Below are 14561 nucleotides of genomic sequence, written 5' to 3'. Positions count from 1 at the left end.
AGGAAATATTTTAATATTGCTATTTGCCCTTTCTCTATAATAGAAGTGTCAGAGATGAAAGGAAATTAGTAAAATGTATATGAAAATCTCCCTCCAGTCAGAGTCTGGGGCACACCACAGGACCCAGAGTCAAGTCCCTGCCCACCTGCACGTGCCTTGAAATCGCAAGAGATCCAGACCCAGCCAGTCCCACCCCCATCAAGCACCACAGGGTGAGGGGCGCAGCCTCAGGTCCCCCAGTCCAGCCTCAGGTCTCCTGGCCCTAGCACAAGGGCGCAAGGGTGTGATGAGCATTTGCATATTAACTCTTTATTATATAGGATATGCATAACCCATAGTCACAGACAACAGTACTGTGAAGGCCTGGGGTAAGGCAGGTGCCAGATAGAGGCGGGCAAAGTGGGGATATCTGTAATACTCTCAACAATAAAAAGAATTATATTTTAAAGAAAGAAACCTGGTCATTGGTCCTATTAGATTTCCCCACAATCTAGATTTTGCTGATTGTATTCTTGTGTTGTCATTTAACATATTCCTCTCTTCCTTATATTCCCTGTAAATTGGTAGTTAGCTCTTCAGGTTTGGTCAAATGTGGGATTTTTTGTGGGGGCAAAAATGCTTCATAGGTGGTAGTGTATACATCTGTCAGGAGAAACACAATGTCTAAATGTCTTTTTATTAAAAAAATATATTTTATTGATTTTTTTACAGAGAGGAAGGGAGTGGGATAGAGAGTCAGAAACATCAATGAAAGGGAAACATCGATCAGCTGCCTCCTGCACACCCCCCACTGGGGATGTGCCTGCAACCAAGGCACATGCCCTTGACTGGAATCGAACCTGGGACCCTTCAGTCCGCAGGCCGACGCTCTATCCACTGTGCCAAACCAGTTAGGGCTAATTGTCTTTTTAAAGATATATTTGACATATAACATTATATTAGTTTCAGGTGTACAACATAATGATTTGATATTTGTATATATTGTGAAATGATCACCACAATAAATCTAGTTAACATCTGTCACCACACATAGTTATAGTTTATTTCTTAGGATGAGAACTTTTAAGATAAACTCTCTTAGCAACTTTCAAATATACAATACAGTGGTATTAACTATAGTCACCATGCTGTATATCTCCATGACTTATTTATTGTATAACAAGTTTGTACCTTTTGACTGCTTTCACCCATTTCACCACTCCCCACCCCTCACTACTGGCAACTACCAATCTGTTCTCTGTATCTATGATCTTAGTTGTTTTTATTTTAATTTTTTTTAGATTCCACATATAAGTGAGATCATACAGCATTTGTCTTTCTCTGACTTATTTCACTTAGCATAATGTTCTTAAGTGCTATCCATGTTGGAGAAACCGAGATGGCAGCATAGGTAAACACCTAAACTACTGCCTCACACAACAATTTCAAAACTACAACTAAATGACAAAACGGACATCATCCAGAACCACAGGAAGGCTGGCTGAGTGGAAATTCTACAACTAGAAGGAAAGAGAAAAGCACACTGAGACTCAGAGGAGCTGCAGGAGGCAGAGGTACCCAGGCGTGTGCGCAGAGAGGACAGGCAACTGAGTGCGCAGCTGGCTTTCTCAAGCAGGAGGGAGACAAAAGCTCCTGACTGTGCTGAACTCCAGTTTCGGGCAAGACTCTGGGGACCCAGACTCATATGGGGTGAAACTGGACTGTCAAGAAAGAGAAAAGTACACTGAGACTCAGAGGAACTGCAGAAGGCAGAGGTACCTAGGCGTGTGCGTGGAGAGGGCGGGCAACTGAGTGCGCAGCTGGCTTTCTCAAGCAGGAGGGAGACAAAAGCTCCCGACTGCACTGAACTTCCAGTTCTGAGTGAGACGCCGGGGACCCAGACTCATTCAGGGAGAAATTGAACTGTCTGGCAGCGGGCGAAACTCGAGGGCAGCTTTCTCTCAGAGGTGCTTGCAGCGATTACCACGGGACACTGAGACACAGGGGCCTATTAGGGCAGGGCTGACAGGAAACCAATGCTGTCTGCTCCACCCTGAGACTCCACCCCATCCAAGCTGAGCACAGAGGCTTTTGCAAGTCTTGCCCCATAAGGGTGTCTCCAGCACAGAAGTTCTCCCATTGTAGACACAACTGATCCTCACAGCCAATTGGCCTGGAGGTCAACTCCTCCCAGTGATACCAACAACAATCAAGGCTTAACTACAACAAGACTGTGCACACAGCCCACAAAGGTGTGCACCAAAAGTGTCCACCTCAGGTAACTGGGGAGGCTGAGCCACTGGGCCCTATAGGACACCTAGCACACAAAGTCACTCTATCAACTCAGGGAAGCAGCCAAAATGCGGAGACAAAGAAACAGATCACAAATGAAAGAAATGGAGGAAAGCAAACAACTGGATATAGAGTTCAAAACCACGGTTATAAGGATTTTCAAGAATATCCTAGAAAAGGCCGATAAATATAACAAGACCCTCGAGGATATGAAAAAGGACCAACTAGAAATTAAGCATACACTGACTGAAATAAAAAAATATTATTCAGAGATCTAACAGCAGACTAGAGGATTGCAAGAATCAAGTCAAAGATATGAAATACAAAGAAGCAAAAACACCCAACCAGAAAAGCAAAAAGCAAAAAGAATTCAAAAACTTGAAGATAGTGTAAGGAGCCTCTGGGACCACTTCAAGTGTACCAACATCTGAATTATGGGGGTGCCAGAAGAATAGAGAGAGCAAGATACTGAAAACCTATTTGAAGAAATAATGACCGAAAACTTCCCCCACCTGGTGAAAGAAATAGACTTACAAGTCCAGGAAGCGCACAGAACCCCAAACAAAAGGAATCCAAAGAGGACCACACCAAGACACATCATAATTAAAATGCCAAGAGCAAAAGACAAAGAGAGAATCCTGAAAGCAGCAAGAGAAAAACAGTTAGTTACCTACAAGGGAGCACCCATACGACTGTCAGCTGATTTCTCAACAGAAACTATGCAGGCCAGACGGGAGTGGCAAGAAATATTCAAAGTGATGAATAGCAAGAACCTACAATCAAGATTACTCTACCCAGCAAAGCTATCATTCAGAATTGAAGGGCAGATAAAGAGCTTCACAGATAAGAAAAAGTTAAAGGAGTTCATCACCACCAAAGCAGTATTATATGAAATGCTGAAAGGTATTCTTTAAGAAGAGGAAGAAGAAAAAAGATAAAGAAAAAAATTATGAACAAAATACATATCTATCAACAAGTGAATCTAAAAATCAAGTGAATAAAAAAATCTGATGAACAGAATAAACTGGTGAATATAATAGAATTAGGGGCATAGAAAGGGAGTGGACTGACAATTCTCAGGGGGAAAGTGGTGTGGGAGGGTGCAGGAAGAGACTGGACAAAAACCGTACACCTATGGATGAGGACAGTGGGGGCGGGGAGGGGTAAGGGCAGAGGGTGGGGTGGGAACCGGGTGTAGGGGAACTATGGGGGAAAAAAGAGGAACAATTGTAATAATCTGAACAATAAAGATTTATTTAAAAATAAATAAATAAATAAATTAATTAATTAATTAAAACATCCTAAGTTAAACTCACAAATATATTGTACAGTGAGATAAATTAAGTCATTTATATTTCATCTCATTTATTCATATTCAAATAAACCAACAAAACTAAAGAATTAAAAAAAAAGATCTATCCATGTTGCAAATGGCAAGATTTCCTTCTTTTTTATGGTTGAATAATATTCCATTATGTATATTCTAGAGGCCCAATGCACCAAATTCGTGCAAGAGTAGGCCTTCCTTCCCCCAGATGCTGGCACCGGCTTCCCTCTGGCACCCAGAACCTGGGCTTCCCTCTGGCCACCAGTAAGCACCTGGGACCCAAGCTTCCCTCACAATCCCCGGCTTCATCCAGAAGGTCGTCTGGAAGGATTTCCGGTCTAATTAGCATATTACTCTTTTATTATTATAGACTAGAGGCCTGGTGCATGAAATTTGTGCCAGGGAGGGTGGGTCTCTCAGCCTGGCCTGCACCCTCTTGCAATCCAGGACCGCTGGTTCCTAACTGCTTGCCTGCCTGCCTGCCTGATTGCCCCTAAGCACTCACCTGCCTGCCTGATCGCCCCTCACCCCTCTACCTGCCTGCTTGATCACCCCTAACCACTCACCTGCCTGCCTGATCACCCCTAAACACTCTGCCTGACTTCCTGATGCCTCGAACTGCTCGCCTGCCTGCCTGATCACCCCTAACCACTCTGCATGCCTGCCTGATCACCCCTAACCACTCGCCTGCCTGCCTGATCGCTCCTAACCACTCTGCCTGCCTGCCTGATAGCCCCTACCCACCTCTCTCTCAGCCCCCGCAACCCTGACTTCATCCGGAAGGATGTCTGGAAGGTCGTTCGGCTGTCTGGTCTAATTAGCATATTACACTCTTATTATTATAAATACCACATTTTCTTTATCCATTCATCTATCAGTGAATACTTACATTGTTTCCATGTCTTGGCTATTGTAAATAATGCTGTAATGAACAGTGGTTTCATTTCCTTTGAATAAATACCCAGAGGTGGAATTGCATGATCATATGGTAATTCTATTTTTAATTTTTTTGAGAAACCTCCATTTCTACCATCAGTACAAAAGGGTTCCCTTTTCTCCATGTCTTCACCAATACTTGTGATTTCCTGACTTTTTTATAATAGCCATTCTAACAGGTGTCAGTAATATTTCATTGTGGTTTTGATTCTCATCTCCCTAATGATTAATGATATTGAGTACCCTTTCATGTATCTATTTGTCATCTGTATGTCTTCTTCTTTTTTTTTTTTTTTGTATGTCTTCGTAGGACAAATGTCTATTCAGATCCTCTGCCCACTTTTTTTTTATTTTTATTTTTTTTAATAAATCTTTATTCAGATTATTACAATTGTTTCTCCTTTCCCCCCCCCATAGCTCCCCTCCACCCGGTTCCCACCCCACCTTCTGCCCTTACCTCTCCACCACTGTCCTCATCCATACGTGTATGATTTTTGTCCAGTCTCTTCATGAACCCCCCATACCACTTTCCCCCTGAGAATTATCAGTTCACTCCCTTTCTATGCCCCTGATTCTATTATATTCACCAGATTATTCTGTTCCTCAGGTTTTTAATTCACTTGATTTTTAGGTTCACTTTTTGATAGATATGTATTTGTTGTTCATAATTTTTATCTTTACTTTTTTCTTCTTCCTCTTCTTTAAGAATACCTTTCAGCATTTCATATAATACTGGTTTGGTGGTGATGAACTCCTTTAGCTTTTTCTTATCTGTGAAGCTCTTTATCTGCCCTTCAATTCTGAATGATAGCTTTGCTGGGTAGAGTAATCTTGGTTGTAGGTTCTTGCTATTCATCACTTTGAAAATTTCTTGCCACTCCCATCTGGCCTGCATAGTTTCTGTTGAGAAATCAGCTGACAGTCGTATGGGTGCTCCCTTGTAGGTAACTAACTGTTTTTCTCTTGCTGCTTTCAGGATTCTCTCTTTGTCTTTTGCTCTTGGCATTTTAATTATGATGTGTCTTGGTGTGGTCCTCTTTGGATTCCTTTTGTTTGGGGTTCTGTGCGCTTCCTGGACTTGTAAGTCTATTTCTTTCACCAGGTGGGGGAAGTTTTCGGTCATTATTTCTTCAAATAGGTTTTCAGTATCTTGCTCTCTCTCTTCTTCTGGCACCCCCATAATTCGGATGTTGGTACACTTGAAGTTGTCCCATAGTCTTCTTACACTATCTTCAACTTTTTGGATTTTTTTTTTTTCTTTTTGCTTTTTCGGTTGAGTGTTTTTTGCTTCTTTGTATTTCAATTCTTTGACTTGATTCTTGTGTTCCTCTATTCTGTTTTTGGGTCTCTGTATAATATTTTTTATTTCAGTCAGTGTATGTTTAATTTCTAGTTGGTCCTTTTTCATATCTTCGAGGGTCTCGTTATATTTATGAGCCTTTTCTAGGATATTCTTGAAAAGCTTTATAACCGTGGTTTTGAATTCTATATCCAGTCGTTTGTTTTCCTCCATTTCTTTCATTTGTGATCTGTTTCTTTGTCTCCGCATTTTGGCTGCTTCCCTGAGTTGATAGAGTGACTTTGTGTGCTAGGTTTCCTATATGGCCCAGTGGGTTGGCCTTCCCAGTTAACCTGAGGTGGACACTCTTGGTTCACCCCTTTGTGGACTGTGTGTACAGCCTTGTTGTAGTTAAGTCTTGATTGTTGTTGGTATCACTGGGAGGAATTGACCTCCAGGCCAGTTGGCTGTAAGGATCAGCTGTGTCTATGCTGGGAGAAGTTTAGTGCTGGAGACAGCCTTATAGGATTAGACTTGCCAAATTGCAATAGCCTCTGTGCTCAGCTTGGATGGGGTGGAGTCTCAGGGCGTAGCAGACAGTCTTGGCTTCCCATCAACTTTGCCCTTGCGCGCACGCGCGCGCCTTCAGACCTCTGTCTTCCCCGGCTCCCGAGTCTCCGCCCGAGAGTCCAGATTCCCCCCATAAGAGCGTGGATCCCCAGGGGCTCGCCTGGAACTGGGGTTCACTGCAGTCAGAACTGGGGTTCAGTGCGGTCGGGGGCCTCTGCCCACTTTTAAATAAAATTGATTTTTTTGCTATTGAGTTGTATGAGTCTTTATATATTTAGGATATTACCCCCTTATCAGGTATATGACTTGCAAATATTTGCTCACATCTGACAGACTGCCTTTTTATTGTTTTGATGGCTTCATTTACTGTTCAGAAGATTTTGTTTGATGTAGCACCACTTGTTTATTTTTTTCTTTTTTTGCCTTCCTTTTTAGAGTCATATCCAAAAAAATCATCACCAAGTTCAATGTCAAGGAGCTTATTGCTTATGTTTTCTTCCAGGAGTTTTATGGTGTTAAGTCTTAAGTTTAAGCCTTGATTCCACTTTGAGTTAATATTGGTGGTTCAGTTTCATTCTTTTGCCTGTGGCTGTCAAGTGTTCCCAATATTATTTATTGAAGAGGCTGTCATTTCCCCATTGTACATTCTTAGATCTCTGTTGTAAATTGGTTGCTCATGTATGCATAGGTTTATTTCTGAGCTCGTTATTCTATTGCTTTGATCTATATGTCTGTTTTTATTATGATACCATACTGTTTTAATTACTATAACTTTGCAATATAGTTTGAAAGCAGGAAGTGTAATGCCTCCAGCTTTGTCTTCTTTCTCAAGATTGCTTTGGCTATTTGTGGGTCTTTTGAAATTCCATACAAATTTTAGTATTGTTTATTCTATTTCTGTGAAATATGGCATTGGAATTTTGATAAGGATTGCACTGAATGTGTAGATTGCTTTGGGTATATAGACATTTTAATAATATTAATTCTTCTAATTCATGAGCATGGAATTTCTTTTCATTTATTTGTGTCTTCAATTTTTTTTTCATCAGTGTCTTATAGTTATCAGTGTACAAATCTTTCACCTCTTTGGTTAAATTTATTCTTAGCTATTGTATTCTTTTTGATGCAATTATAAGTGGGATTGTTTTCTTAATTTCTCTTTCTGATAGGTTGGTTTTTAATTGTTTCTTTTTGTGATGTTAACAGATGATATGCTAGTATCCCTTAATGATGTTATTCTAATTCTATAATTCCTTCTCCCTTTATTGAGTATAATTCTTCTAAAAGTGAAATGTTGCCCAGCCAGTGTGGCTCAGTGGTTGAGCATCAACCTGTGAACCAGGAGGTCATGGTTTGATTCCCTGTCAGGCACATGCCCAGGTTGCGGACTCAATCCCCAGTGTGGGGCATGCAGGAGGCAGCCAGTCAATGATTCTCTCTTATCATTGATGTTTCTATCTCTCTCTTTCTCTCCCTTCCTCTCTGAAATCAATACAAGTATATTTTAAATAAATTAATTAAATAAATAAAAGTGAAATGTCTTGTTATCAACTATTTGGACACCCAAAAGAGCAGTTCTTACAGGAAAAGCATGGTAAGTTTCCTTTATTTAACAATTTCACAATAACAAGTTGGTTCCATAGCATTTTCCAACGGTGAAGCAAATGAGTTTATTCTTTTAGAATTTTTATGTATTTGTGAATTTAAGCATATTTTATGTATTTGGCCAGTTAAAGAGCATCAAAGCAATATATAGATTCTATGCAATCCCTATCAAAATCCCAGTGACCAAACCAGGGAAGATTGCAGCCCTACCACATCCATGAGCAACTGACTCAAGGGTCAGACTTGGTGAGCACAAGGCCCCACTGGAGTAAGTCCTGCTCAATAGGGGTGTCTCGTGCACAGCACTGTAGTCTCAGCTGGTCCGAACAGCCAATTGGTCTGGGGGTCAATTCCTTCTAGTGATGCCAATAGCAATCAATGCTCAACTACAACAGGACAGTGCTCACAGCCCACATAGGGGTCCACCTAGAGTGCCCAGCTCAGGCCACTGGACCCTACAGGACACCTGCTACACAAGGCCACTCTACCAATTCCAGGAAACACAGCAGTTCTACCTAATACATACAAACAAACACAGGGAAATAGCCAAACTGTGGAGACAAAGAAACATGTTGCAAATTAAAGAACAAAAGAAATCTCCAGAAAAGAGCTAAATGAAATGGAAGCAAACAGACTATCAGATACAAAGTTCAAAACAATGGTTATAAGGATGCTCAAGGAACTTTGTGAGAACTTCAAGGAACTTAGTGAGAACATCAACAACATAAAAAAGAACCAGTCAGAAACGAAAGATACACTCTTGTTGTGCAGAAGGTTTTTAGTTTGATGTAGTCCCACTTGTTTATTTTTTCTAAGAATAATTTACAGGGAATCAAGAGTAGGGTAGAGGACACTGGGAATCAAACCAGCAATTTGGAATATGGGGAAGCAAAAATTACCCAGAGGAGCAAAAAGAAAAGGGAATAAAAAATATGAAGACATTGTAAGGAGTCTCTGGGACAATTTCAAGCATACCAACATTTACATCAAGGGGGTGCTGGAAGGAGAAGAGAGGGAACAAGAAATTGAAAACCTGTTTGAAAAAATAATGACAGAAAACTTCTCCTACCTGGTGAAAGAAATAGACTTAACAAGTCCAGGAAGCACAGAGAACCCCAAACAAGAGGAACTCAAAGAGGCCCACACCAAGACACATCATAATTAAAATGCCAAAGGTTAAAGACAAAGAGAATCTTAAAAGTAGCAAGAGAAAAGCAGTTAATTACCTACAAGGGAGCACCTATAAGACTGTCAGCTGATTTTTCAACAGAAACTTTGCAGGCCAGAAGGAAGTGGCAAGAAATACTCAAAGTGATAAAAATCAAGGATACAACCAAGATTACTCTACCCAGCAAAGCTCTCATTTAGAATTGAGGATCAGATAAAGAGCATCACAAACAAGAAAAATCTAAAGGAGTTCATCACCACCAAACCAGTATTACATGAAATGTTGAAGGGTATTATTTAAGAAGAGGAAGGAGAAAGAGAAAGAGAAAGGGAAAGGCAAAGGGAAAGGGAAAGGAGAAGAGGAGGAGGAGGAGGAGGAAGAGGAGGAGGAGAAAAATATGAACAATAAAATGGCAACAAATACATATTTATCAACAATTGAATCTAAAAATCAAAATAAACGAACAATAAATCTAATGAACAAAATAAACTGGCGAATAAAACAGAATCAGAGGCATGGAAGCATGGAACAGACTGAGGAATCTCAGAGGGAAGGAGGGACGGGGGCAAGAAGAGATTAACAAAAGATCTTACCTATGAAAACAGACAATAGGGTGGTGAAGCATGGGGTGGAGTGGAAACCAGGTAGAGTGGGAGGATGGGGGCGGGGGGAAGGGGGACATCTGTAATACTCTCAACAATAGAGATTTTTTTTAAAAGAAAAAACTAATAAAATAAAAAAGATTAAAGAAATTATAATTTCCTAACAGAAGCAAGAGTGATGTCCCATAGTCACTGGTAGGAATTATAATGCAAATCAATTGTGAGCCCATAAGAAATCTATATGCCAGACTATTTGAGGAGAGCTTTCTACTCGGAGTAATACCATAATGTTGCTCAAGGACACTGATTCAGTCCAAGTGGCTGAAGACAGAAGGAATGCTCATTTCGTGAGCACTGAGCCCCAGGAGAGAGGCAAGGAAAGTGGAGGCATCTCTTGTCTCATCCTTGAGAGTTAATCAGATAGGTGTAGAGGTTGAGAGGGGCCACAATGTATTAGGAAAAAATGTGAGTCTCTGGTATTCCATGTATCCAACAATTTACTTGGGTATGGGGATCAGTTCAACTATGGGAAGAGAGTTGGAGGCTGACCAGAGAAGAAACAGGGGTTGCCTAGCCCTGCTTCTTTCATGAACCTCTATGTTCTAAAATGAACGTGAACTCAGCGACCCGAATGTGGCTGTGGCTAGAGACTACTTGCGGAGAATATCAATCAAGCTGTATGGTCAGCTGCCAAGAGAAGGTAACAGGAAGGGCAGAAATAGTCTTGAAAAGTGAAATTACCAACCTGTAGGGAATCATATCCATGAATGTCTTGCCGGTGTCTGTGGCAATGCTGATCTTGCTTGCAAGTGCACTGAAGCCAACAACCTGTAGGAGTTAACAAGGGGCAAACAATCATCTTAAAATTATTTTATGTATTGCTTCCAGGAGGGGAGGTGCCCTTAGCTGCTGGCAGGACCAGGGATGATGTATGTTGGTCCTTGGAAGGTTGGAGAGAGAGGTTTAGTACAGCAGGGAAGGCAGAAGCCCACCCTGACTTAGTTCCCAAAGCTGGTTTTAGCACTGGAGCCAGAATGAAAGCAACTCCAGCCTTGTTCTCTGCCACATAATGGGAACGAATGGATGCGCTGGACTTCTTTTTCCTCACCAGCTTTAAACATCCAGAGCAAATATAAACTTGTTTTCAGGTTATACCTGTATCAAGGCCTCAGTTTTAAAAGTTTTTAGATCGAGGTACATATGAATAGGTCTGTTGGGGGATTATTGAGGTATATTGAGAATCATATTATTGACTAACCCTTAATAATATGGAACAACAGTTGATAGCACAAGAAAGCAGATCTTCAGCAAGGTAATCACTTGCCGTTTTTCCTCCCCCTTCATTGATTTCTAAAATGGCAAGTCTCCCTTGCATTTCAACTAGAAGGAAAATAGATAACCTAGCAATTGTTATACCTTATAAAGATCTCACACCAAATCAAATTAAACCAGAGACAATAAAACTTAATGCCTAGGTTAAAATTTCTTTAAATTTATTGATTTAAAAGTGAGAGGAAGGGAGAGAGAGAGAGGGGGGGGGGGAGAGAGAGAGAGAGAGAGAGAGAGAGAGAGAGAGAGAGAGAGAGAGAGAGAGAGATCCGTTGTTCCGCTCATGTATGCACTCACTGGTTGACTGCTGTATGTGCCCTGACCCAGGATCGAACCCGCAATGGACTTTGTACAGGCAAAGATAACTTTTATCTTTTAAGATCTCATGGTTTGTACGTTGCTACAGCATAAGTAGCATATTGTAGGTTTCAATAACCTTTGAGTATAAATTAAGTCACAACGAAGTTTACTACCTAAATTGCAATGATTTTAAGTCTTCAACTCATTGTATTGCTGGACCTCAGATTCTTCTGTTGCTGCACGTCATGATGCATCCTACTTATTTACAGCATTCCCCAAAGGAATGCCTTAACTATGGCTCACAAACCAATCTGTCAGCCACAGTCAACCCACAGAATCCTCTATACTCTTACTTTCCTGTCTTAATAACCCTGGTTAATGTTCACTGCCTTTGAGGCTGCTTCAAGAAACAGCACTATGATTCCTGTTGCTGATGTCTCTTAAGAGAGGGTTGATTTGTGACAACATGGATGGGTTTTGAAGATATTAGGATACGTGAAATAAGCCAGACAGAGTAAAACAAATACTGCCTGATACCACTTACAGTGTGGAACCTAAAAACAAAACCAGTCACACTCACAGAAGCAAAGTGCAGAAAAGTGGTTGCCAGGGGCTGTGAGGTGGGGAAAATAGGAAAAAGTTGATAAAATGGTATAAACTTTCAGCTATAAGATGAATAAGGTCTGAGGAACTAATGTATAACATGGTGACTATAGTTGAGAACTCAGTTGTATAATTGAAATTTGATAAGAGAGCAGAACTTAAATTTTATAAGAATAATGCTTAAAGTATTCTCATCTCCCAACCCCCAAAAAGATAAACATGTGAGGTGATGGATGTGTTAATAACTAGATAGGGGAATCCTTTTGCTATGTACATTTATGTCAAGTCACAGTGATACGCACTTTAAATATCTTGCAATTTTATGTCAATTATACCCTAATAAAGCTGAAATGAGAGAGATGTGAGAGAGAGAGAGAGAGAGAGAGAGAGAGAGAGAGAGAGAGAGAGAGAGAAAGGATGTCTTTGTCACAGATGTCATCTGCTGGTGGCCCCAAAGCCTCCGTTTGCTAAGGTGCCAGAATGGGGCGGGTTCCATGAAAAGGAGAGGTGGTCCCTGACTCCGCTCCTGGAGCCAGGGCACCACTATTTGTGTACAGTGTTTTGGAAAGTCTTTTGTAAAAGCAGCCTTTCAGCTTCTGCCCTTTATAAATTAATAGCTTTTCAACTGTTCCAAGGAAGAAAGAATATGCACCTCTATAAGAGGTGGACAACAGTGATGAGACAGAGCTTGGTTTCAGTTTCCAAAGCAGTTCACATAGTCTTTCAATCATGAACTCTATAGACCTGAATTAGAAAGCATAGGGTAGGTATGCTGTGGCAACATACAAACCATGAGACCTTAACACATAAACGTTATTTTTGCCTGCACAAAGTCCACTGTCTCTCTAGGGCAGCTTCTTTGCAAAGGGTACCTCAGGGATACAAACCAGTTCCATCTACTAACTCTATCATCTCAACAGACAACACTATGATTATTACAGCAGGGGAAGCAAGTACACGGGGACTCATACCTAGTCTCCTACGGTTTAGCTCCAAAGTCACATCTTGCCTAACTACAGGGGTGGCTGGGCAATATAGGGGGGCACATGGATATTTGGTGAACTTTAAGTATCTCTGCAACAGAACACTTCTTAAGGGGAAAAGAATTTTCAAAGACATTTTCAGCAATCCTAATATGAGAAATGCTGACTTTAAAAACCCCTAAGCTTTATTTATGAAAATGTCTTTATCATTATAAAAATGTTAGTTATAACTGCAGAAGATATATTTTATCAGTGGATTTTTAAAAGAAACAAGAAGTGTTATTATTAGACAGTAGTGAGGCCAGCTCTATCACTTACTAGTGACATGGATTAGGTAATGCATTTCACAATGCATCTCCCTCAGTGTCTTCACTGCAGCATGGTGGAAATGAAAGAGGCTGGATCACAGTATGATTGCAACCATACTAAAGTAGAAACACGACTTCTGCATAGAAGAAGGTGGAAATTCACCAACACTGAGCATAGGCCTCTCATGTATTTGTTTGGAAGAAAGAGGGAATAACTAACAATCTAAAAGTATCCATTGTAGTTGACTTTGGGTGGGTGCAACTATAGGAATTTCTTCTCTTCTTTTTATTTTTCCTTCTTTATGTTTTGCAAAATTGTTAGGATGAGCCTGTATTACTTTCATAAGAGGGGAAAACCTTATTTTTAATGGAATTTATTGGGGTGAAATTGGCTAATAAAATTATACAGGTTTAATTCTATAATACATCATCTATAATTATTTTTAAATAGAATGTAAAAGAGGCAATAAATGAAAATCCTTTGAAAATAAGTATGTTTTTGCTAAGTGAAATAAGTCAGTCAAACAAAGACAAGTATCACATTATCTCATTCATATGTGGAATCTAATTAACAAAACAAACTGATGAACAGAGTGGATCCAGAAACATGGAAGCATGGAATAGAGTGTGGAATCTCAGAGGGAAAATGGGGGAGGGTGGGTGGGAGGGAGGTAATCAACCAAAGACCTTGTAATCATATATATATAACCCATGGACACAGACAATAGGGTGGTGAAGGCCTGGGTGGGGAGGAGGGCAAGGGCAGGCTGGAGGGGGTGAATGGAGGGAAAAGGGGGGACATACATAATGCTTTCAACAATACAGAGAAAAAACAATAAAGATTTATTTAAAAAAAAGAAAAGCATGTTTTACAAATATAAGCTAGCACTTAAAACTAAATGCATTTAAAGCTTTGTCACAATTCAACATATATTTTTAAAAAATCATTATTTTTACAGTGTTTTCTTTCCTAGTTGCTTATTTATATTTTTTAAAAGATAGGTATTTTAAATGATCCGAATCATGAATTTGGGACATCAGAACACTTACCAGGAAAGCCTCCATGGGAAATTCAAGAGGGTACTGATTGAAGGAGATTCTGATACATTTGTTGACTCTCAGAGTGACAACAGCAGTTAGAAATAGCAGGATGCTGGTGGAATTAGCTTTTGGGAGAGACATACAGTAGTTAACTATGTTCTGAAAGAAAACAAAATTACAGAGGCTTAGAAAGGGATATATAATTGCCTAAGTCTAGAAAATGACACTCTTTCTAGATT

General features: G+C 40.3%; 1 protein-coding gene across 1 annotated transcript in view; it reads right to left on the bottom strand.

Moving 5' to 3' along the window:
- The window catches only part of SLC26A8 (solute carrier family 26 member 8), a gene marked incomplete at both ends in the record, with an annotated part of 96763 nt that overhangs the window by 42738 nt on the left and 39464 nt on the right, over positions 1-14561 (bottom strand). The window contains 2 exons of the mRNA XM_080665125.1: positions 10504-10586; positions 14332-14481. Of these exons, the coding sequence (XP_080521251.1) occupies positions 10504-10586; positions 14332-14481 (233 nt within the window). The remainder of the gene's footprint in view (positions 1-10503; positions 10587-14331; positions 14482-14561) is intronic.

This window comes from Plecotus auritus, assembly GCF_963455305.1.
Source record: "Plecotus auritus genome assembly, chromosome: 4".
Taxonomy (NCBI): Eukaryota; Metazoa; Chordata; class Mammalia; order Chiroptera; family Vespertilionidae; genus Plecotus; species Plecotus auritus.
The sequence above is the reverse complement of the archived record's forward strand: the minus strand, read 5'-3'. Positions and strand labels throughout refer to the sequence as shown.